General features: G+C 41.1%; 1 protein-coding gene across 2 annotated transcripts in view; it reads left to right on the top strand.

Moving 5' to 3' along the window:
- Positions 1-26,327, top strand: part of fam135b (family with sequence similarity 135 member B) — a 64,431-nt gene that overhangs the window by 16,516 nt on the left and 21,588 nt on the right. For both annotated transcript variants that reach the window (XM_078267420.1, XM_078267419.1), the window contains exons 4-7: positions 14,002-14,141; positions 19,264-19,334; positions 20,310-20,483; positions 22,182-22,308. In XM_078267420.1, coding sequence (XP_078123546.1) covers positions 14,002-14,141; positions 19,264-19,334; positions 20,310-20,483; positions 22,182-22,308 — 512 coding nt within the window. The remainder of the gene's footprint in view (positions 1-14,001; positions 14,142-19,263; positions 19,335-20,309; positions 20,484-22,181; positions 22,309-26,327) is intronic.

The following is a 26,327-nucleotide window of genomic DNA, read 5'->3' as shown; positions in this document are numbered from 1 at the left end:
CTAGTCATTTTGTGTCCCTTTGTGGTCATTTTGCATCGCTCTGTGGTCATTTTGCTTCTCTTTGTAGTCGTTTTGCATCTCTTAGTGGTCATTTTGCATCGTTTTGTGGTTATTTTACATCTCTTTGTGGTCATTTTGTGTCTCTCTTTGTAGTTATTTTGCATCTCTTTGTAGTTAATTGGCATTATTTTGTGGTTATTTTGTTTCCCTTTGTAATAATTTAGCTTTGCTTTGTTGTCATGTTGGGGTCATTTTGTGTCTCTTTGTGGTCGTTTTGTCTCGTTGTTGTGTTGCAGATCTTTTTGTATCTTTTGTTCATTTTGTATTCATTTTGTGGTCTTTTTTGTGTCTGACACTTGTAGTCATTGTGCATCTCTTTGTAGTCATTTTGTGTAATTTTGTAGTCACTTTGCCTCTCTTTGCAGTTTTTCCCCTTTCTCTTCATGGACATTTTGCGTCTCTTTGTGGTCATTTTGGATCGCAGGGGACCCCCCCTGACCACTTGGGCCCCAGGCCCTTTGCCCGGAGGGCCCATTCAGTAATCCATCCATGTATTCAGTTACAGTATGTAGCCTATATGTAATAAAGAAGGACAAATATAAGGATGTGTGTCAGACACAATGTACTGAACTTGAAATACAGCAGTTTAAATACATTTAAATTTGAATATACAGTTTTTTTTTTTTCCCAGAGACGTATCTAGGGTGGTGAAAAAGAAATGTCCTCATTTGAAACCAGAAAAGTACAATCAAATATACTCCTACTACTACTAGTAGTAATACATCTTGCTACTGTACTTGTGTTCAGGTTAAAGACACTCTAATATGACTCTAGTTTGACACAAATACACAAATAATAAATAAATACTATACTAGATAAATACTATCTAGTACTATTTACACTGACTGGCAAACAGTTGATTTAATTAAATGTCATTCTGGGTCTCAAATATTGACGAAGGATGTTAAGAGCTTGATCTTGATCATCAGTCTGTACAGTTTGCTTTACATCCACAGTGGTCCAAGTCCAAAGGGAACTGAGTGTGAGAAAATCTCAAGTGACACACGGAATCGTTTCATGACCACAGTTTGCGTCTGAATTACACACACTGTTGTTCATGCTTGTGTTTGAAGTCTGTGTGAAAACAGTAATCCGTCACAGTGTTTTGTGGTAAAGTACATGGTACTGTAATGCAGGAAGTACTCTTATTCTGTGCCTTTCCTGGAACTAGTAAGCATATCACGTGGATGTGGAATATGAACATTCTCTACAATCTTCTTTGGATTATAGTTGTCTAACAGATTCATTCCTTCATGTCTCATGGCTGTATTTCTGACATCTGTGGATTGAAAAGAGCTTCAATCAGAAACATGACAAAGGCGTTTCTTAAAATAAAGCAAACCACAGATGTGGAGACAGAGCTGCAATGGATTTACCTTGGAATGGACCAGAATCTTTCATTTTTATTGTGGGTACAAGCCCTAGCATAAAAATAACCAAATCGATTGTTTTAACAATTAACTGTGCACAGTAAGTTCATCTATTGGTGTGTTCCTACCATTGTCCCAGCTTTAAAAGATATGCACCAGAGAAAGAGAGTGGCATGTGGGGATTTTATGGCTTTACCTTGTCTCAGTGATTTAAGACATTTGGTGGAGTCTTTGGGTTAAAGACTGACTGATGCACTCTGCAGAAAATCTTCCGTCTCTGATATCTTCCAAAGCCAAATGGTGGCAAGATGATTCAACTGTTTCAAAAGTAAATCAATTTCAGTTTTCAAACAGTGTCATTTTCTTGATCCATATTGATCTTAATTTTTTCTATGCTGTCTCGAAATATTTGCACTTTGTTATACTAAGAGAACTCCATTGGAATTTCGGTGCTCCACATTTTCCTCTTGTCCAGCCCAGTGTCACGGCAGTTCGTGAAATGTTCACGTAATTTAATCTATTGAGTCGTGTAAACAGACACGTTTATCTTGTTTTTTTCTCCGTGATATCAGCAAATTTTTTAAACTAATGAATTTCAATGGGAAGAATCTTTCGTGAGCACAGCACGATTCTTTAGTAGTATGAAAAGCCCGAAAATTTGCGTAGGGAGGTTGGTTGGGGTTGTGGATCGGTCAAACAACACAGGACTTGCACCCAGGAGACCAGGGTTTGTTGTTCCGCGTTTTCCGCAACACAACCGTCACTTTCTTTTTTTTACCAAACCTGTCCCGTTCTTCTTTTACTAAACCCAACGTCCCGTTGTTGTCCCTTTGTTTTCCTAAACTCAACAGTCGCGTTCTTCTTTTCCTTAATCCAACCGTCCCGTTGTTGTCGTGCTGTGATCACGAAAGATGCTTCCCATTGAAATACATTAGTTTAAAAAAAAAAAACGTGCCGATATCACAGAAAAAAAACGAGATAAACGTGTCCGTGTACACAAATCGATAGATTAAATTACGTGACCATTTCACGAACTGCCGTGCGACTGGGTTGTCTTGTCTTACAATGAGGGATTTAAGACAGAACAGGCTTAAAGCTGAATGTTTTTGCAGTGCACCATAAACCACAACAGCTAATCTTAAAATTCCTTGCTTCAAAGACAACTATGTTCATTTGTGGCCATAACATTTAAATTGAATAATTTTCACTTGTAAAAAGGTCCTTTTGTCAAAGGTTTGTTTCTTAAATAAATAAAATGCTGTAGATAACTAGCAACAAAATATGCAACCAACGAGGCGAACAGGAATAAAACAGCATTTTACTTTATGCTCTGTGCATTCTACATCCATTAATTCCTGAATACAATTACTTGCAGATGGTTTCTATCATAAAAGATAGCTCGTGTCTTGTCCTCTTTTGTATTCATAGGTTGTGACACAGTATTTCTGAACCTACCCAAGTGTAAAATCTGGATCTCTGGCAATGCAGAAAGCCGTTTTACTGGCAATACTGATTCACAGTAATAACAGCTATTTTTAGCTTGTCATGACTGGAGCGGTCGGTGTGTGTGTGTGTGTGTGTGTTTTAGATGTACTTGTGAGGACCAATTCCTGACAGTGCAGCCCACTATCCTTGTAAGGACATTTTGGATTGCGAGGACATTAGGTCCCACATTATAATTCCAGCCTCAGTTTCAGGTTATATTAAGGCTAGGATTTTGGTAAAAGGTCTGGCTACACCTCAGATACTAGGATAGGGGGAACAAAACGCTCTGGGTTGTTTGCATTTCTTTAAACCGATCACGATTGTCTTGGGCGGCTCTAAGCTCCGTCCGCAGCGACGGTGGCTCGGCAAAATAGCCTCGAGAAGGAACTTGTTTTGGTGGAAGATTTGTACCCCGCAAAAGAAAACGCCACTTACAATATTAAATGAAGCCAACTGTTCACACAATACAGTAATGTGAGCTATTTGACAGTGACTCATGTAATTTGGAGTGTTTTATCCAGAAACAGTGAGAGGAATACCAGCAGGGAAAATTATTAGTTTGTGGATGGAGACAAATCCTGAATAGTCAAAATATTAATAGATTGCAATGGAAATGATAAAAATAGCAGTTGATTAGTCTTGCTCCCAATAGTCTATTTTTAGGAGTTGAATCCTGCAGGTGCAGATTTACATAATGTCAGGTGAGGAAAAGAAGGGAGAGCAAAGTCCAGCTGGAGGAGGATTCAGTTAAACTGAGTACTGTACATGCTTTAAAAGAGTATGTGTGAACAGACACATTTGCTTCAGTTACCATAATATAACCTAATGTATTCATTCATCTTCGCTCATTCTTTGAATTATTCAGCCTGATGTCAAGGAAACTGACCTTGAGTGAGTCAGCACAAGCAAATATCCAGTATGAAAAGATATAATTGAAACATTGCCACATTTATTCTCTTCAGCTAAACACCATTTGAGTAATTCAATATTTTGTGAAATACACTACTTACACTACTTTCTTCTGACATATCAGGCAGCTTATTTATGGATAATGTCTCCAATAAAAACACTGCGTACTACCTGCCCAGCACCAAATAGTACAGACACAGTTAGCCCCTAGCTGGTGAACCTAGAGAAGCATTTAGCTGCTAAAGAGACAGATATTTCCCTCAGGAGTTAGACCAAAACAGAGCTAATAGGAGAGTGAATATAGGACTCATCAGGTGGCCAGAAACCAGTGTGTATTTTGAGTCACCAACTGTGAGTCCATGTCAACTCTCAAGTCCCCAGTTTTCAAGTCTGAGTCCCACTCAGAGTCGCCAAAAAAAAGAGTCCAAGTCGAGTCATAGTCGAGTAACGAGTCCAGAGAATAGCGACTCGAGTCACAGTCAAGTACGAGTCCAGGATTCGAGTACTCAAGCCCTGCCTATCAAACATAATAGTCAGAAACTCCATCCAATTTCCGAGTTCGATTTCATAAATCCTCGAGTCCAAGTCATCAGTCAGTGTGCGAGTCCACGTCGAGTCAGAAGCCATCACGGCCAGAAACATGACTCCAAAATAATGAAAATGTTGCTCCATGTCCTCGAAGTCTAAACGGGAACAGTTTACTAAAAAAGTTCACCATTAGGGTGATAATATTTTAGTTGTGTGTTCGCAGCTTGTTTTTGCTGCCAGAAAAATCAGTGAATGAAGGTTTTGGTTCGAGCTGAAAACAGGATGCATTTAGCCTAGCATAGCATAAAGCCTGGATGCAGGGGGAAAACAGAAAAAACACACCTCTCATCTTTATATGGCAAAACTTGTTCGAAAGCTGTTTAATCTAAAAGGGCTATATACAACATTCTAAGCAGCAAACAACTACCTAAGGATATAGTGGAGTAATGGTGTTCTCAGGCAGAGAATGAAGTCATACTTCCTGTGTGTTTCATAAACCAAGCTTCTCTGTTCTTTGTTTTGGTAGCTGGGCCAGCTACGCATGCATGCTAGAGCAAATGCTAACGCAAAATGCTAGGCGCAGCCATTTTGATGTTTGATTGTGACGTCAGCGGTGAGAGCCATGTGTAGGCAATCCCTGCCCAGACTCTTAATGTTGTATATAGCCCCTTTAAGACAGTGTATGTCTTTTGTTCAACCCATACATAAACAGCAATTCAAATTTTGTTTTCTTTAGTTACACTCTATAACTACAACAAGTGAAGTGACAGTGTAACAAAATACATCTTAAATAAGTCAGCTTAGAGGTGTTGGTAGGCATATTTATTTTTCACATTGGACTGAAGAAACCTAGCTTTTTTCAACTGCTTGCAGTCTTTATGTAGCCTGGTTGACAGACCCTTCTCAGTTGTAACAGAGTGGGTTTGGGCAAGGTTCATTCACAGCCCATTTCCAAAGGGGCGTCACCAATGGACGCCGCTCAAATGCCTCTGGGCACATTGGATAGTCCTTCAACCAATCAGACCAAAGATCCGGGTGACGTAGCAGCGACAGCGGCATCAACGTCAACAACGTAAAACAAAAAGCTGCTTGCCGTCGCTGTGCTATCGTCATCGTGTAAAGCCCGCCTCAACGGTTGTGTTTGGTGCCTCGATTTGGAATAATTGGAAATGGGGTTGAATGGGCTCTTGGCCAGACGGACTTGCAAAGCAAATCTCAAATTTGCCGGAAGTTCGTCAGGGTTTTCCCAGGCTAGTCTTTATGCTAAACTAAACTGAGCTTGATTTTGATTAATCTCACACGGAAAGAAGGTAAATAAGCCTTTCAAAAAATGTTGAACTCTTCTTATAGATTTATGGCCGTCAACCTTAGGTAAGGTAAATTGCAGCTTAATTAGATTCACCCTCCACTACATTCTTGCGTGCAATATATCTGTGTGGTCCTCTAGTCTATACCATGCATGTGTTACAATACTATATTTAACCGTTGTCAACTCTATAAACAAAGTCGCATATTCAAAAGCTGTTCTAAAGCAATGCGGCCTGCTGTATATGTAATCCAATGACTGCAATCCATCACATTCATATTGTAATTGGAAGGCTGCAGCCCTCCCCTCCCCTTCCATCCCTTTGCAGTTCCTTTCACAAGGTCATGTATTAAGCCTGTACACCTCCCAGGCAGAATGCTGAGAATAAATGCATCAGCCAGCTCTCCGGCAAGCCAGCGGGAGGAAATGCATTCATCATACACAGACGCAGGAAATAATCCCTTACTGCGTTCTCTGTAAAAGTGTATGCTTGACATTTCAATTGTCTGAGCCCCTCAGACAAATGAATTGTGTGTGCCAGACTCTCAACTGAAGCATTTAATGACTGATTCACGCACAAAAAAAACAGTGATTTTTTTTTTATTCAGAATGTGAACAGGAAGAATTGGATTGCTGTTTAAGTTGTCTCCTACTGCACGGACTAAGATACTCCGTTATGTTAGCATCCTGAAGAGTTTTGTGTTTTACCGATAGGGAGTGACTAACACACACACACACACACACACACACACTAGATGCAGAGCACCAGTAGCTGTAAGCATATTATTTCCAGCACAGATTTGGCTGTGGCTAAAGCTTAAGGGCATTTCAGCAGGTTTTAAAGAGCAGGATGCGATAACTCCACCACTCCTGTGAGAACTGCACTTTACCCAACATGTGGGTGGGTTTGATGTATTTCTCTTGGTCTAACTCACTGAAAACATGAATGGGAGCACTGAAACTAACTTTTAACGCATTTATAACCAACAGGAACCAAAAGAGCGTGGACATAATATTAAACATTACAAATATTTTAATAGTTTTGGCACACATATGGTGTCAGAGTCTGACATTTACGGAAAACCATTTCTGCCAGGAAAGGAAAACAGTATCTGTGAAGTTTCTCTGTCATACAGGTGATGATATGGAGAAATATTAAGTCATGGGCAACTGGAATTGCTTCATATTCTTCCTATTTCATAATGCTGAATTTTGACTTACTGTCATAATTTTTTTTCTTGTTAAGTCAAAGGTTTGGATATGTATTTATTATCTACATTACACATTTGAAGTGAAAAGAAATTGTTTGAATCTTATTTTATAAGTCTGACTTATGGGCATCCTTTTAATAAACAATATACTTATTTTTTTCTTTTCCTGGCAGAAATGGGCTTCCATAGACGAAGAAATAACACATTTCTCATGTTGGAATTTTATTTCATAAGCCAAAAAAAAAAAAAAGAAGAAATGACTCACTTGGTCTGGTATGACTTGTCACTTGCAGTATGTTGGCTAATGTAGGCAAACTTTGGAGAGAGATTGCTGGGCTCTTTAATCCAAACGTGGAAAAAGACGAGCCACTTCTGTGAGAAGAAAATATAACTTACGTGTATAACTTACAGTAATTCAATGCAACACCAACATACACAACAATCTCAAAATTAACAATGCCCACCTTTATGTCTCAATTGAAATCTAACATAACATTTACAGAATTAGACCTCATAGCAAGGGTGTAACTTTGGGTTCAACATTAGGGGGGGGGGGGGTTGAAATGCTTGTTTAAACATTAGGGCCAACACATTATAATCAGCCAACATTGGTGGTTGTCCCTCAAGGAAATTTTGAGCATTAAAAGCTTTATTTCCTGCATTCTGGTGAATTTTTCAATTTGTGCCTTTTCTGCATGCAAATATCTTTATTCATGTAAATATTATTAATTAAGTAATTAATCTGCGGTATTGTTCAAAACTTTCTGCAGATTCAAAACATTACTCATGTTTTGGGATGAGAGAGATAGATATTTTTTATTTTTTTTTATTTATCGTTTTAGAAGTCATGCACATCTTAATAACAAATATTTGCTTGCCACAGTACTTAAACTCTGACTTCATTACCGCGGCAAGTTTTGATTATGGGGGGGGGGGTCACGCCTATGCCTCATAGTATGGCTGTTGTATTAGACTGCATTGTACAGGTGCTGCCTTCCCCTTGTATGCAAACAACGTTGCTATCAATGTCAAAGCCGAAATCTCAGCAAAGCAGCTTTCTTATCAAGGTCTTATCGCTTCTGCTCCCTTGGTACTAAATGTATTGTTTAATCAATCCTGTTAAACAAACTGGCATTCAAAGGGAATAGAGTGTGTGAGTGTAGCAAGGACAACTGCAGCAGCTACACTTCATTGATTTAGTCAATTTGGCCAAACTGAAGGGCCACCCAGCAAAGGAAAGAGGGCATGAAAGCACCTGGGGGAGATCACAAGTCCTTCACGGGTCAATCTTTTATGTTAATTCCTGCGCAGTTCACAGTCTATAATCCTCCTAACTTGTAGGGGTGTAACGATACATCGCTGTGGATGCTGTGGATTCTCTCTCTCTCTCTCTCTCTCTCTCTCCAATACTCAGCGATCCAATCTTATCGATACAAAGTGAAAATATGGATACGTATCCTCATCTTTAAGATGCGCCTTCATTTTAAAATTCCCACTTTATACGTATTCTTTTTATTAAAAATAGTAGTTTGTTTTTAATTGAAATGTCTGGAAGAGCTTAGTAATGACATTGTCAAATCATATTTTCGTTGCTTTTTGTAAATATATTTAAATGTAACTGATTGTGTTAAATGGGCTTATGTATTGTCTAGTACAGGCCCCTGAAATGAATCGAAATCCTATTGTGGCAGACTTTGTGATATCAGTAAATATTGTATCGTTTTCCAAAGAATCAATATCGTATCTTGATAAAACGCGTGATTTGGACCCCTACTAACTTAAACACAAACACAAGGAGACATAAAAAAAAAAAAAAATATCTGTCACATTCGTCACATTGTGAGGCGACAGTGCTAACACAGAGACACAACTCCTTCCACATACAATACATACCCAGAGGGATTACGCTGTCTGTCACACATCCACAAAGTCTTTGACAACAGTCATGCTCCCACACATCTGTTGTCCTGGCTGGAGCTGCTTGATATTGCTAGTAGTGACAGCATTATCAGGAGGAGGCCTACAGAAAGAGGGAGAGTAAGAATGAGACTGAAAAGAGCACAACCTCAGCAGGGGATTTCAGAGACCTATCACGGCATGCAGCTGGACAGCAGGGGAGCCAGGGAGAATGTGTCAGTTGGTAGGAATAATCATATTGCACACAAATGTGTTGCAGTGTAGTTTTAGTGTTGTAGCATGGGAAATGTTGAAAATCAAAAACACATATGTTTCCCCCATGCATCCAGTCTTTATGTTATCCTAGGCTAAGCTAAGCGGACACTGGCTGCAGCTTTTGGTTAGGGTGTCCAGACGTCCCGATTTTGAATTGCGTGTCCCGAGTCCCGACAAAAGCCTGTCGGTCGACGCTAAAATGTCCCGGTTTACACCAGGAGCGGCGTGAGCCGATTTTGCCGGGGCTTCAGCCCCAAATGTTTTGAGTGTAGCCCAGAATGTAACTTTGTCCAGTTTATTTTCCGAGGCGAATAGAACGGGCAGCTACGTGCGGGGTCCAACCATGCTGTATTTGTTGCTATCACCTAGCAACTGTCTCCAAGTGAGGAAAGCTGTTTTTTCGGAGGAATCACAGCCAAATCAGTCTAATACATTGATGCCATCAACACAAAGTTTAGGAGGGCAATACTAATGATTTAGTTTGACACACGGAGCTCTGAAGCAGACCCGTGCGTCGCTTAGTGTCCACTCTCGCTGTAAAATGCAGGACAGCTTCAGGTTTATGGACGCGCTCTGCTGTGGACATGCTGCGGCAGATGTGTTACGTTTGTGCTCTGTGTATTTCTGCAGTAGTTTCAGTTTTCCACTTCCGTGGCTAAACTATGTGTTTCATTCAGAGACCCAAACGGGGCTCTGGTCTGTCAGACGGTCTGAGATCTACCGTATCAGCAGAGCAGTCACGTAATGCACAGCAGGCTATGGTGCGGGTAGATTATTTTCTGAAATATAGTGACTTTATTCTTGTAATAGCCTATTATCACTTTATTTTTCTCAAAATATCACGACTCCTCCAAATCACAGAGAACACAGATAATGTATTTTGAATGTGCACAAAGTTTTGAACATGAAATCTTGCTCAAACACATCTGAAATATTACAGTCCAGGGTCTTTATAAATAAATTAAAATGAATGAATGTATGTATCATTGAGCTGAATAATTGTCATATGCACATTAAAGGAGGTTAATTCCCCAACAAAAGATGCAAAACAGCAGGGAGGAGTAAATGCTAGGCTACATGTGTGCTGACTCCGATATAATTAGTAAAGTCGATCTACAGGAGAATAAATAGTTGAAAGCAATACAGAATGCCTGAGAGCCTTACTGCAATACATTCCATTATGTTTTTTATATTTGGATTGTAATCTAGATTTCTCTTTACATAAAGATATTTACAGCATACACTGATTCAGAAATAAAAGTAGAAATAGGTGCATACAAATTCACCATCACAATCATTTGAATTATTTTGGTGTTATTGGAATAAATAACACTTCAAAAAATCTTTAGAAAAAAATCAACAAATCTCACACTAAACTGAAAAAGGCTGTTGCTGCAATTTTGTTAATTTTACAGGAAAAAGCACTGTTATTATTAGATGAGGAGCCTACGATCAAAATAATGAAGTTACTGTCTGTGTCTATGTCTGACCTGCGCTGGCACATGTTCACGTTAAAAAGCGTGTGCGTGCACGAGCACTACGGTCAAGCGCACAGTGTCCCGGTTTTAGTTCCGGGAAATCTGGTCACCCTATATTTGGTACAAAAATAGCAGTGGTATTGACCTTCTCATGTCTCTCAAGTGTATGTCTCAAAATGTTAAATTTTTCCTTTGTTACTAGGACTTTTAAAGGTTGAGCATGCACAAACACATATGTAGAGTAGATGACATTTATCCAGCCTAATCCCATAGAAATGCATACCTCTTAACACTGCATTACGTGGTTGGTGGAAGCAGTGTTGGGGAAGTTACTTTTAAAAAGTAGTGTTTACTTTTTTAAGAAGTAACGAGCAATCTGTTACTTTACTTAGTTACCCCCTATGGAAAGTAACTTTTCACTTTACTCGTTACTTTTAAAAGCAGGCATCTCTGGCAGAAACTGAAGTTAATTATACAAAAAATATCTTTGACCATAAAGCCGATCTATGGTTTATCAGTGAAGTGTCTGAACTACACTGCAGACTGGATTCTCTACTCACAGAGTGAAGCCTGATTCATTATGAACGAGTCCAACGTGGGTAGAATGCACAACAGCAGGTCGTCGGCGTTACACGGTGTTAGTGTATACTATGTAATGTCTGTATCGAGTTGTACCGGGGTCCGTGCTTTGTCGTAGACACATGCAGCCTCTTTTCTGGAAATCCACAAAGTCCACAGTGGTCCGCCAACCCAGTCTCACGGCAATTTGTGTAAATGTATGCATGAGGCCATCTCCACCGCATCCATCTGTGAGGTTGTCAGCTTTGTGTCTGCCTGGCTCAGAGCGCCATCCACAAAAAAGCCACAAAGCTTAAAAAGCTCTCAAAAGTTAGCTTTGGCTGCTTTTCGCTTGCCATGATTACTCTGCTACCTCTGTTACGTCCTGTGTGGAGCTTGTGAACGTGCAGCTGAGAAGGCAGTGTCGCTGTCAAATCTGTCCCTGGGAAAAGCAACGTTGCACCGAATTCAAAAAGGAAATACGTTTAATTACCAAATTTTCAGTAGTAGCGCATTACACTACTTTTTACCCGAAAAAGTAGTTACGTTACTGTAACGCATTACTTTGTAACACGTTACGCCCAACACTGGTGGCAAGTAATGTGTCAGAATTATGTGCTGGCATCACGGAAAACAGTCAATTAGGACGCTTTGTCATGGTGGACACACTAATTCCCCAGTTCAACACAGCCCTGTCTCAAAGACAGGTGAGGTAGTATAAAAACGGTCCGCATTGGTAGGAGGTTGGGGTGGATCGCTGGGTCAAACAAACCCAGGCCTTTCACCCAGGAGACTGTTCGTGTGTAAGAGTGTAAGTCAACGTTGACTTTTTCTAACTTATGTATGCAAGATAAAAATACGCAACGTATTTAACTTACGTCACAGGGCCTACATAACACTACACATACAGAATGTATGTCAACCCAAACCATAATATTTGCCTAAACCTTTAGGTTTAAGTAGTTTTTTTTGCCTAAACCTAAATTGTCTCCGTACTGCTGGCACGTAATTTTAAGCAGCACCACGTCATGCTGTGTTAAGAGCTCGTTGTCATTTCATGTATTTCTGTAAGATCAGGTTGGATTTATCATTGTTCATTACATGTGAGTATGTATGTTTGATGCTGCACCCACTATTTGAGAGGATCTGGGAGAAGGAGGAAGTACCAGCAGACCTGAAGGAAGGCTACATGGTCAAGCTTCTCAAGAAAGGAGACTTCAGCAAATGCCCTAACTACAGAGGAATCATGCTTCTCAATATCAATATCTTCAACAGTCCTCATGGAACGAATAAAGGAAGCCGTGGACCCGCTTTCGGTAGAATAGATCATGTGTGGACCAGATTGCAACTCTCTGTATCATAGTTGAGCAATCACTGGAACTCTCCGCTGTGCATCAACTTGATAGACTACGAGAAGGCGTTAGACAGAATCGACCGAGAAACCCTGGCACCTCAGGAAATTGAACAACATGATCAGAAACTCCTGCGAAGGGATGAGCTGCAGAGTTATCCATAGTGGACAGCTCAATCAAAGTTTCCAAATGAAGACTGGCATCAGACTAGGCTGTTTACTGTCCACTTTCCCTCTTCATCCTGGTTATAGATTGGATAATAAAGACCACATTTTGGAGCTCCAAAGAAATCAGCCAGCTGACAAAGCTCAGACTCCTCAGCTCTAACATTAAAGCCTATGCTACTCTACAGATCAGAGACGTGAAAGGACAACCAGGAACTTTTAGCAGCTGCCTGAGGGCAGATCTTGAACATCCGCTGGCCAGATACCATCAGTAACAATAATCTCTGGCAGAGAACGGTCCAACACCCAGTGGAAGAAGAGATCAAGAGAAGAATATGGGGGATGGACTGGCCAAGCACTCCGCAAACCAAATACAAGCATCTCCAGGAAGACCCTAAGATGGAATCCCCAACAAGGCCCCCAAGAAAGAGAGGGCGGTTCAAGAACATGTGGCGAAGGGACCTCAAGACAGACATCAAGCAGAGCGAACTGACATGGAAAGAGCTGGAAAGGCAAGCCCAGGACAGAAGACTCTGGCGAACTGTGGTCAACAACCTATGCTCCATGAACATGGAGCGATAGGCAGTCCCTCCAGAAAAACGCGATTACGCGATCGCATAATTCAATGCATAATCAGCCAAAGTCCGCATATTTATGCGGGGACCGCATTTTTTCAAATACCGATGAAACGGGAACGTTATGAAGTGATGTAATTAGGCGACGTTGAACATCATCGAAGAGCTGCAAACCCCGCGATGAAGCCATGATGAAACCGCAGTTTTTGCAAGTTCCCGCAATATCGTCGCATAAAATTGTATAAATATCCCACATATTCCGTTGCATTTTTTAAGAAAACATGCCGCATAATCGCAACCCCCAACAATCCCAAAAAGGATTAGGCGTCCCCAAAATGATAGGCGTAAGAAAGTAAAGAATGCATGTTTGACAGAGTCAACGTGCAACGTCCAACTTTCTTGCTCGCACGGACATTTCCTATGCACACATTTTATTATTTGTTCCATCTATGCATAGTGCTATGGTGTCTGGATGGCTCACTTAATGTTATTAACTCTACCAGATATTAGCTTGATTTCATCATAGCACCTTTGAATATACAAATTGGACAAACAGAAAGCTAGTAGCTGCATTTAAAGTGCAGGGACATTGAATATCAGTTAGACAAATGAAAGGCCTAATTTTATTTCTGGTTATGATAAAAAAAGTGTATTTCTGAGACAACTCCTTGTTAAACCATTTAACTATTAATTTAGTACTGTAAAAGCTCTGCATTTAATAACATGGAATATGTTATTAAATATATAAATACAATACATAGTGACTGTTACATGGAATCAGTGATACTGTTGTCGTTTGTGTTAATTGTTCATGTTATTGTGTCCCACAACAGGAGAATGCAGCTTCAGCTCTGCAGGGGTTTACGACGGAGCAGTGTTCAGCCGGATATTTCAGATTCTTTACAGAAATGAGGAGATTACGGTGAATGACTGTATGATCTTCAAAGTCCACCTGCTATTGGACGGAGAAAGGGTGAGTCAAGCTGGTGACAGTTTCTGTATGCGCACACACACAATGCGTGGCACTATCTTTGTGGGGATCAACCCATCATTGACATAATGCATTCCCTAGCCCCTTACCCATCACAACTAAATGCCTAACCTTAACCCTCACCATAACCTAATTCTAACCCTAATCCCGAAAGTCTTAACCCTCAAACAGCCCTTTAAAGTTGTGGGGTCCAGCATTTTGGTCTCTCTCTCGCATTTTATCAGTAGTAACAGTGAAAACAGATGTATGATACATGTAGTTGAATTAAACGGCCATTAATTAATGCATTTTATCATCCACGGTTCTCTTCTACACACGTTTCTGGTCCCCACTGCGCCTGTCCAAACCAACAATACTTCCTTTTCATGACAGAGCTATTAAAGCCAATTAGTTAAAGCAGAAATCTATCATTACTATGTAACTATAGACTATCTTGTGATGGGATCACACCAGTCACGATGCCAAATTGGGCCAGGGGTGTAAAGTGGGGGGTCCAATGGCTGATCCCTACTTCCGGTGCCCTTGCTCAGATCATACCCAAACTCTACCTTCTTTTTGATCTTAACTACACACCTGTAAAGTTGTGACTCTAATGCGGTGACAAAATCTGTCCGTAGACAGAGATACTGTATAAACACATGGCAAAGTACTCAAAGCCACTTCTGTGGTAGTTTCCACTTGTGTCTCCAGGACCACATTTTACCATGATGACACACAAAAGTTGAAAACAATACCTACGTTGCTATCAAGGCTGGTAATGAAGAAGTCATATAATAATGCTGAATACCGTAAATAATGTAAATAATTTGCTTAAAGTGGCGTGAAATGTCTACGAGGGACAGTTTTTGTTCATCAGGTTATGTGCGTATATATAAAGCTTCGGTGGTAGAAGTAGTATTGATATATTTTACGTAAAGCACCCGGACAGGTTGGCAACATGTTTATCTCAGCATTGGCCATTGACTTGGGCAGACTTGCTCAGAGACTTGTGCTGACTACAGTGATCGTTTGTTAGGTTCTGCTATGGTTGAGCAGTTCAACCTAATTTTGATGTTGACTTGACAGAAGTCTGAAAAATACAGGATTACCAGAAAAAACAGACTAGCCATAACATTACTTTACTCCTTTCCATCCCGTTAATCACCTCACATCCCATCAGATTGATCTTTTAAGCTTCTGATGGGGGTTTAGAGTCTGACCCCCAGCCTGAAAACTATTGATTGTTGTGCTACACAAACACTGCATCGCCCTTCCCTCAGGAAAGTGCAGAAACTGTAGCAAATATACGGTTAGGCACAAGCAAATTGATAAGTTGGTGAGCTCTTTACAACAGTATAGCCCACCGGCCCTAAAGAGACTCTTAAAAAAAAAAGGAAAAATACTTAACAACCGACACAGTAGGTGTAAAGGCCCTAGTAATGATTGGACCTGCAAACAGGGCCAGGCCCTCATCCTTTCCTGGGCGTACCTAATTGCAGTCGTTTCCTTTTTAACCAGAGATATCACTGGTTTTGAAAAGGTGATGAAATGACTGGCTGTAGGTTGGGGCCCCAAAGCAAAATATTGCAAGGGGCTAACCCTAACCCTAAGGCTGACGACCAAGTACCAATTCTTAGCTAGCAAAGGTAATCTCCTTTTTCAAAACAATTCAGTCTGAACTCTTCTAGACACCGAAACAGTATGAGGCTTATGGAGTTCACCAACTTGCCTCATGGAATTAATGTGCTTCAATTGACAGACAAATGTAAATTGCTGTGTCCCTGACTGCCCATGTTCAGTTGAAATGATCAGGTGTGTAAACCTGCCAGACAGTTATTGATGTTCTGTCCTTTATGGTTTCACCGTGGGCAAAACCCCGAAAATCCACTCTGCCTGTTTTTGTTGTTGGACTCAAATTGATCAGTGGTGACAGCGATGAGACAGGCTCGAGGTATGCGATGCGGGGGAGTAGCGATGGCCTCCGCTCGAAGCTAATCATCCATGTGATAGCCATAGCTCAGACATTGACATTACCTTGCACCATCGCTCAGCTGCTCTGACATATGTCTACAGTACGGATGGCTGGGTTACTGTGGAAAGATCCCTGCTGCAGTCAGAATGTGGATAGTCTGTCTACATGGCTCTGCATGACTCCTAATTTTAGAAGATTTCATTAAACATAGACATTAATGTGGAGGTGTGGAGGAGCTTCAAGGCATATCAGATTTCAGCTGTAAGCTCTCCCGAAGGCTCTCCGCTCATTAACCTTCTGGAGGTTATCTGCCGCTCACAGCTACAAATAGCACAGACAAAAATAGCCCCTCGTTTCCCCTGTGTACACCCGTAGACTGTATGCTTAATCAATCTGAACATCAATATCGGGCAGAACTGCAACGATTTGTATGTTTGCTGTACAATATGCAAGTACGTTTTAGACAAATGTAAGAAGAAAGAGGAAGAACTGTGTATGCCCTTTATAATAATTAGCAACACCGCACCTCCGTCGTCAAAAGACTCCATTCATGGCACTGCCTTTGTAGCTCACCCAAACCTTTTTCCACTTTCTTTTTGAAATTCAAAATAGGTGCTCTGTATTTCCATACACCATGGTATTCTATGGCCCTTTCAACATGAGAGTAATACATTTCAATTCGATCTACATCAGATTCAAAGAAAGGCAGGATTACAGGTTGTAGATCACAAAGTGAATTATTAAAAATAACTAAATCAGCATTGCAAACAAGGTCGGTTAATTAAGTTCTATGCTAAATAGCTAAATTCATTCACACCATACTGTATATAGTGTAAATGTCCATCATATGTCACTTGTTGGTGATCTTCATTGATTCATTATTTCATGTTTCACGTCATAAATGGTCAGGTCCGGAAATCCTCGACTCCAAGTCATTACTGTGCGAGTCCAAGTCGAGTCAAGTCCAGTGAATAGCGACTCAAGTCCGAGTCCAGGACTCGAGTACTCCATCACTGACGGAAACATTTTACCATGTATTGTGTTTGCCTATACAGCCCAGTAATTCTATGGATTTACGTCCATATTGGAAGATTCCACACCTCTTGATTTACATCCAATGCCAATGTTCAGTGCCGATGCAGGAAGAAGTGTCACCCCTTAATTAGCAAGGCAGAGAATATGAGAGTGGATGTTGGGGGGGAATCCAATATTTCCATTCCTGTCTGGCAATAGGTTAGATGAAGAATTATGTGAACCATATTAATAAAAACAAAAAAAAAAGGTTAAAGCAAACACACCAAATGAGAAAATATAATTTGTTTCAATGAGAATCAGAATCTATGTTCTAGGGAATCTATGCCAACCAGCATTGGAGCTTCCTTTAATCTGTTACTGTGTAGTCATATTAAAAGGAACACGCCACCGTTTGTTGAAATAGAGTAAGTGATTATTGTAAACATGACGCATGGTTATTTATTAATTAAGACAACACATGCACTGAGACAAAAATGCTTTTGCCTACCTCTCTACATCTAGGGGAGACGGTGAATAACCCTATTTCAACAAACGGTGGCATGTTCCTTTAAGCCAAAAAGCGTTCATCTAAAACACACTGCCCACACAAACATGACACAGAGAGCAGGGGCCCGTTTCAGGAAGGAGGTTTAACAAACTGAGTTGATTTACCCTGAGATGGGAAACTCAGAGTTTTCGGTTCCAGAACAGCTGATATGAGTTGGTTCAATCAACTCAGAGTAGGTTCACGAGCGTGCTCCACCACAATAAAAAGGCAGGATGAATGGAGCTATGATACTACGATTCACCAGGGTAACAACCACAAACAAAAGGGTCGGCGGAAATACTCGCACAAACGAGTTTGAACATGTATTTCGTTAAAAAAGCAAGACAGCGGCTGCTGTAAAAGAGAGAGAAGTGGTGTGGGAGAAAATTACTGCACCAGCCAATGCCGTAAGCATTAACAGAGTATTCATTTCATATTTAATCACAGTCAACTGATATTACTGGTGAAAACTGGAATTGTATTACACCTATAATTTCATTCAGGTGCAATCCTGCGGTCGAAAAAGTAAGCTACTACTATATCCCATTCTGAGGCTGCAGCACCATGATCATTAACAGAACTATAATTTATAATCATTTATTTCTTTTTAATGGCTCTCACTGGTTTGTCTCCAGGGAACACAACAAAAACGTTTCAGAGCGAGTCACACTTTTCTGACGGCTCTGCATACAGTGGCTTTACTATTACAGTACGATCCGCATCACCAATGTTATAAAGAAAACTGCCGTTTGCAAAAAACTTATGCGACACAAAGAATCTGCTGGGATGTTAATAAAGCATGTCCACGATGGTGGATGTTAGTAATATGAGGACAGATATCTACATATCTGATGGACTGTGAAAAAAAAAAAAAAATCTCTCAAATCGGTTATGTGGAAATGAAAATACATCTAGTCGGGACTCAATATCATCTCCCGACGTAAACTCACTGTGAAGTAATACAGCTTTTTCATCAACGGGATCGTTGACAAAAGGACATGACATGTTTGAAAAATAAACGTTTTATAATCTGCCTAACATAAACCAATACGTTTTTGTATTCATGCAGATAAACTGCATTAAAATGCGCCTGATACAGACTGAATGAATGAGGAAATGAGAGAGAAGAAACCTCGAGTTTCTTGAAGAAAACCTGCTCCCGACCAGGTTAGGTTAACAGACTCAGTTACTACTGAGTCTGAGGTTAAGTTACCTCTCTTTCTGAAACAGAAAACCCAGAGTTTCCCCTCATCTCAGGGTTAACAAACTCAGTTTTCACTAAACCTGCTTTCTGAAATGGACCCCTGGTCTAAAATAGGCAAAGTATCCCTTTAAACATTATATAGATTCCCTCAGAGGAAATTATTTGTTCTCTTTGCATCTCTATTTGCTGTCTCATGTTGAAAACTAACCAATAACAAATGAACTGGCATTCAAGCTAAAACAGCAGTACTGCTTGTCTTATTTCCATGACAACTGGACGATTTAAGTATGTTTCCATGTGGCATTTTCGTTATTTTGTTTGCCCCCTTCCATGTCACCTTGTCCCTATAATGTTAATGCATTAACACTGCTGTACCTGTATTTTGCAGGTGGAGGAAGCCTTGAGTGAGGTGGACTTTCAGTTAAAGCTGGACCTTCATTTCACCGACAATGAGCAACAGTAGGTTTTTGAGCAGTTCGGCAATGTGTGTTTGTGCGTGTTTGAGAGGGAGGGAGAGAGAGCGCCAGACTCTCCTTGTGAGGCTTTTATGCAAGAGTGAGAATGCAAACTAGGCATGAATAAGGGCTATTATGTCTTTTGGCTCATAGCCATCTTTTTAAGCACCTGATCACAACTTATCTGCTAACACTACACAATTACTGGGATTTGTCTGTTTGCTTGGGACAAATAGAAGAATAAATAGGTAGTTTGCATTAGCATATGGCAAAAGCCAATGTTTTTGTTGGGGAACTGCTCTTGTATGAACCAGCAGCTGCACATCAGTGAAGAGTGTTGGTGTGCTTAAACTGTTAATTCCCCATTTTTGTCATACCTGTGTGATTATAGTACTTGTCCACACTACACAGAACTGAGTTATGGAGCCCCTCGTCGATATAGCATGGGCACTGGTTGCCTTTACTCAGAGTCTGTACGGCTGTAGAATATCTAGGTCTCCATTTCAATTAAAGTCAAGATTGTGAGGTTAGGTTGTTGTTAAGCAGTAGTCCACATTCTCAGACATCAGAAGAGTCTGGTAAAACGCAAAGAGCTGTTGCTTTGAGGTACAGGCTCTCCAGAGTCAGAATAAATAGACATTTCTTTTTAATGTGTGCAATAAAATCACTTAATATGCATTTTATTAATCAGTACTCTGTAGTTTTGCATTAGCACTGTAATACAGAGTTTGAGTGAGTTTGTTGTTTTACAGTGTTTGGATTTACATATTGTTACCTTAAAAAAAAAAAAAAAAGTATAATATATATATAATTTAATGCTGTCCATTGGTGAGTGTGTATAACTGGAATAGGCATTACAAATTGGGAAAGAAGCCTACCAAAAACAAGAATTCTGCAGATTACTCCTATAAGAGTATGTTGACGTATTTGTCATTTGTGTATTAGTGTAACTCACTGTCGCTCTTCTTCCATTCCTCAGGCTGGCAGAGATAGCGACTGTCCCGTTGATCAGCAGTCGGACCCTTAGCCTCCACTTCCACCCGCGGAGAGGCCTCCACCACCACGTCCCCGTCATGTTCGACTACTTCCACCTGTCCGTCATTTCTGTCTCCATACATGCTTCACTGGTTGCCTTACATCAGCCACTAATCAGGTAGAGTTCACAGGGGCATTTTGCAGACTATTTGCAGACCTTGAATTCACAAAAAAGCAGAAAGACCCTTTTGGTATGATCTGAAAACAGGGAGCCAACTGAATGTAAATAAGCCCTGTCCTCCTTTCTAACTACATGGCACATATCCAGTTTACATTCATAACAGTGGCAAATTCATCATTCAAAATATAACATTTTTAAAATAATGGGTCCTCGATTTTTTCAGTTTCAGACATTTTCATTTCTAGCTAACGACTGTTTTAACAGCTGACAACTATGGCTGGCAGATTTTAACAACTGTAACTAGCTAGCTAATTAAGCTAACACCAGCTCCATGAGTTGGTTGAACAGAACTCTCTGGCTGAATCGTTAATGTTTCCAGCTGAGAAATTTCCATTCTAACCTTACCCTGTTTGCTGCTTAGCTAACATTTATTTCACTTTTTACATTACAAGAGAAAAAGGCTTTTAGGATGTTTAAACTTCTCTGAATTCAATAAAGGGAAGGATAGAGCTGCTAACGTTAGCCTTAACTCTGTTAGCATCCAGGACTGCCTTTGAAATAAAAGGCAAAATCAAAAAAAAAAAGAAAAATATGTAACCTAATAAGTTAATGATGTGCTTATTTTAAGCCCTGGAAGTAATGCTTGGTTAGGTTGTGAGCTCATTACACAGACAAGTGCAGCTTGCGTTCAAGCACTTAATCACTGTTAAACCCATTCCTTAAGGCTAAAACACAACACCACATTTCAAACTCTTTAAATTGTGGGTATCACTCTATAGCCCCATGCACATTGCTTCAACATGTTAAGAAATCTAAAGCTTGATAGGCCCATGGATGAATAATAAAACAAGCCGGCTACTTCAGGTTTAGCGCTGCGCGAACTTGGCCTGTGGCTCTTTCCAAACGTTACCGGACCGAATGGATCAAATGTGGATCAATAGTGAAAGGAGTAATTTCGCGGGGGCTGTGATACTCACGTGACAAACACAGAAATTTAAATTCCACTGTTTGGTCCCTAGGCTGTGTCAAATTGGCTTCAAAGCCTGGCACCAGTGTTGCCAACTCTTTTCCGATGAAGGTAGCTAGCAGCACCAGCTCCAAAAGTCGCTAAAAGTAGCTAGATGAGCTCATTTGCATATTTGTGACATCATTATGCAATGATTTGCATAAAGCTTAGTGGTTGTGTCAGCAAGGTAGATAGAAAGAAATCTTTAGCCAAATAATCACAAATTCACTACATAAATTAATATTACATTATAAATATTAATAAGGTAGCCTTAGCCTATCTGTGAAGTAAAAGAAGAAATTCTATAAAGGGAGGGAGGAAGCTCGATAAAGAATTCTCAAAAAAGGCTGGTTTGCCCAGGGCCAGGCCAAATTGCAATCCATAATATCAAGAACAGAAGAACTCGAGTGATTGAGCTGCTAGCACAGCTTTTTCCTCCTTCCTATTAGTTTTGGCAGTCACAATTAAGAGTTGTATCCGTTAGCTGCTTGAATGGATAGTTTTCCAAACACTTATCTGATTAATTCAGCTGTCAACATCATATACTCAGTGTTAAGCCATGCATTACATGGATTACTGCAGGAACTGATTGATTGGAACAGTAGCAACTCCTATCTCTCAGCTTATCTGTCTTCCATCACACACTAATGGTTTGTCCCTGCATGTGTCCCTTCCTGTTCTCTCTGCAGCTTTGCACGTACAGGGAAGGGCTCCTGGCTGGGGAAGGGCTCGCCAGACAGCCCGAGCGACCCATCTGCCATGTCTGTAGAGAACCTTGTGTTCGGAGCTGGCTACTGCAAGCCTGTCATCTCTGAGGTATGTTAACCTTTAGCAGTTCAGCTGCGCTCAAATAGAAAGTCACAGACAGTCAAAGCCTCTTTTGTCTGACAAAGCTTTTTTAAAGCTCAAAATGAGCCAGGATCCGTTCAGCTGGTTGTTCCTTTTTTTTCTTCGCAAGCACGCAGCTAAATGCCAAACAATGACGTAAATGTGATCTCGGTTTGGGGACAGAGGCCGATGGATTTAGTTGTGATTTGTTTTGGCGTGTCACGCAGAAGCAATAGGATTCAGCCCAAGAGCCGAGCAGAGAGTCATTCTGATCTGGATTACGGATCCTGGACTAGTCTGTCCCTCCGAATCTGTAATTTGTAGGGGCTCCGTGGAGTCTTAAGGCTTAAAGACCAGAGGCCAACACAGATATTGCTGCGTTGGACCATGGCTTTTTTTTAAATAAAATCTGATTAACCCACCTGCCCAGGCGTGTAGACTTTGTTCTTTGCATCTGGAAGTGATAGCAGCTCTCATTGGACATGATGGTGTAGTCTTGTCCCCTCCCTCTCATGCCTTTGTGCCCATGTACAGTGTAGTTAAGCTGCACAATTGCATGATGACTGAAATTATAATCAAATAACTGTTATAATTATTAATCATGATTATGTCTTACTTTATAGGAACTAAATGACGTTATGAATATCACTTAAACACAGTTGCTCTCAGAGCAGTATTTCCTAAGTAGTAGTACTTTAGAAAGCTGCTTAGACAAACTTGGCACATAGTCTGATCTGGTTTGCAGTGACAAGTGATAAGTGATAATTCAGTTTCAGGAAGTGACATTACATTCCAGGCCGAACAGGCCGCCCAAGGGACGTCGAGGACTCTGAGGCGGCGAAGGCTTTCAGGCGGCCGAACAGGTCGGCAAAGGTAGAGCCCCTCAGGCGGCCGAACAGGACGTCGAGGACCAAAACTCTGGAGGCCGGCGGCGAAGGCAGAATCCCTTCTGGAGGCCGGCGGCGAAGGCAGAATCCCTTCTGGAGGCCGGCGGCGAAGGCAGAATCCCTTCTGGAGGCCGAGCAGGTCTGCGGCAAAGGCAAAACCTCTCAAGAGGACAGGCAGACCGAGCAGAAGACAGGTGATGGTCAGCTGGGCTGAAGACAGACGACGGTTCAGCTGGACTGAGGCCAGGCGGCAGATCAGCTGGGCTGGAGTTCGCCAAACAGGCAACAGGAACAGAGGTCGACAGGACATGAGGGGCAGGAGTGGGTCTGACCGAAAACAAAAGGCAAGGTCTCTGGGGACAGGACAAGGGCGAAGTTACTGGGGTGGTCTCTGGGGCGCCGGAGACCGGCAAAGTCACTGGCTTGCCCGTAAGCAAACACTCTGGGAGAGCGGTCAACGTGGACTCTGGGAAGCTGTCATCGAGACTTGGGCGGTTGCTGGGCAGCTGCAGCGCTAAGCCGGGGTTCGGAGTGGCTGCTAGCCAGCCGGGGGACGCTAGAAAGCTCTGGGACGCTAGGAGAGCATGGAGACACTGGTCAACTCGGAGACACTGGTCAACTTTGGAAAACTCACTGACCATGTTGCAGGCTGGGTACCAACTGCCAGCAGGGGTAGCTGAATGCTAGCAGGTTTGGAAGAAGATGGCCTGCTAGCATGTTGGGGTGTTGGCTCACGGCTAGGAGTCTCCAAGAAGTCCTGAATCCACTCCGGCAGGGAGCTCCTGAGCCAGGGTCAAGTGGAACCTCTCCAGCGAGCAGAATTAACAACTGCCTCCTTAGCCTCCCAACCTTGAGCAAATCTCCACTTCCCAACAGCACAGATAAGCCTACATGTTAGGTCACAAAGTCCGTCCTTGAATGACTCTGCTGGGTCCATTGTGGTCAGATCATTCTGTTATGTTCAGGGGGAAATAGGTGGACCCAAATGCAGAGGCAAGGCAATCAGGCAGGCAGGCAGGCAGGCAGGCAGGCAGGGGAAGGACTGAGCTCAAGGGTTTATTGAAACACAAAAATCAGGAGAGCCAAAAAAATGAGGCAGACAAAAACAACAAAGGGAATCCAAAGGAAGCAGGCAAAAACTAAAGTCCAAAAATAATGAAAACTCAAAGAACAAACTTACAGCAAACTCATGGGAACAAAGAGAGAGCACAGGGAAGAATCCAAACCTGGTACACTTGATGCAAACACGCTGGGCACAGACACAAACACAAAATGATCGCACACAGGACAAGGGGAACACAAACACTAAATACAGAGGGTAACGAGGTAACAAGAGGCAGGTGACACAAGGGCTGGGAAACAGGTGGAAAACATCAGGCAATCACAAGAGCGGGAAAACACAGGGAGTAAAACTAGACAAGACAAGACAGAGAACAGACTATCAAAATAAAACAGGAAACAGAACATAAAACAAGACAAGACCGGAAATCACACAAACGGAAGGAAACAAGACATGACAGAAAACCAGGCTACCAAAAAGACAGGAAAACAGACTACAATAAGACAAGACAAAACACCAAAACCATAACAAATCCATTCTGTTCTGCAGTATTAATAGTATACAGATTGTATTTATATACTAATCGTCACAGTAACCTGTATTTGAACCCCTTTGGAAAAATAGCTAGTAAGTGGATCTTGATTTAAAGGAATAGTTTGATATTTTGGGAAATAGTTCCAGTATGTAACTCCCGGTCAAACCACACATTGATGTTTTTTACATTTCATTTTTTATACAGATTAAACTAACGAGATATAACATATTAAACAGTGAGCTTTAGAGGTGCTGATAAGTGTATGTGTTATCTTTAGACAGAGCCAGTTGCTGCCCTGTTTCCAGACTCTATAGCTATGCAAAGCTAAGATAACCTCCTCCTCTTTTTTTTGCAGCTGTGAGCTCCCCCATTCCATGTGCATTGTATTGCATTAAAGGAAAATACAGCATGTTCCAAATCCATAGTACACACAAATTATTATATTAAGTTTTGAGTACTGTACGTAGTGTGTTCACACAGGAAACGTGAGAAAAGAAAGCAGACGTAACAGAAGACGGAAGACATTTTGGTCGATGTACACTAAGCTTGGAACAATTAAAATAATAGTTTGACAGCTTGATTTAGATCCTGTTAGTATGAAATGGCAATGTTTTTCTTTGCATACTATACTGCTGTTTGATGATCCGTGTGTAGTACTCACTGTATAGAATCAGCATGGAGTATTTAACACATTTGAAATGAAGTGGATTTAGTTTGCGTGCTGATCTTTGAGTACAATAACTTCAGTCGGCTTACCAGTGTCAGCATACTATACTCAAAACCTGCTTAGAATTTACATGTGGTAGCCTAGAGCCTTGAAACATATGGTCCATATGAAAAGAACCTCTTGTTTGGACTATTCTCTGGACTGCATGTCATTTTGCACCGTTTTCATTTTGTAAACCATGTAGCCATGTTCTTCAATCAACATCTCTTATCTATAGTTTTCCAATTATTCCAACTTATGTAAAGTTGTAAAAGCTTTGGTTAAATATTTGCCATGCATCTCTCGAGTCCCTGAGGACGTCACATTCTACACTTTGAATCTTTATGAGCGCCATGGTTGCCCCCCCCTCCCCCTCTCTCTCTCCACACACACACACACACACACACACACACGTTTTCACTCCCACCCCTGGCTAGGCACTTTAATAAGCTCTGTGTTTAGCCAAGCAGGGGGGTTTCCTTTGATCACAGTAATGAGATCTGCTCACAAGCACCACGTACCACATAGCTGCAGGTGAAATGTACACAGAACGCCGCCTGCTCCTTCACCCTTATTTATTTAGAGCTTTTTATCTGCGGCTACACTACGTTTTCAGCACTTTACCTCTTAACACCACGGCATTGCCTCTAAGTGTTATGTTGTTATTTATGGAAGATGAAAAAAAAAAATCACATGTTGTACATTTCCATTGATATCAGCCGTTGCATCTCAAAAGGAAGGAAAAAGTTCCCTCCGTGCAGTGGTGGAAGAAGTATTCAGATCCTTTACTTAACTAAAAGTACTAATACTACACTGTTA

This window comes from Sander vitreus, chromosome 14, assembly GCF_031162955.1.
Source record: "Sander vitreus isolate 19-12246 chromosome 14, sanVit1, whole genome shotgun sequence".
Lineage (NCBI taxonomy): Eukaryota > Metazoa > Chordata > Actinopteri > Perciformes > Percidae > Sander > Sander vitreus.
Note: the sequence above shows the minus strand (reverse complement) of the source record. Positions and strands in the feature narration are given on the sequence as shown.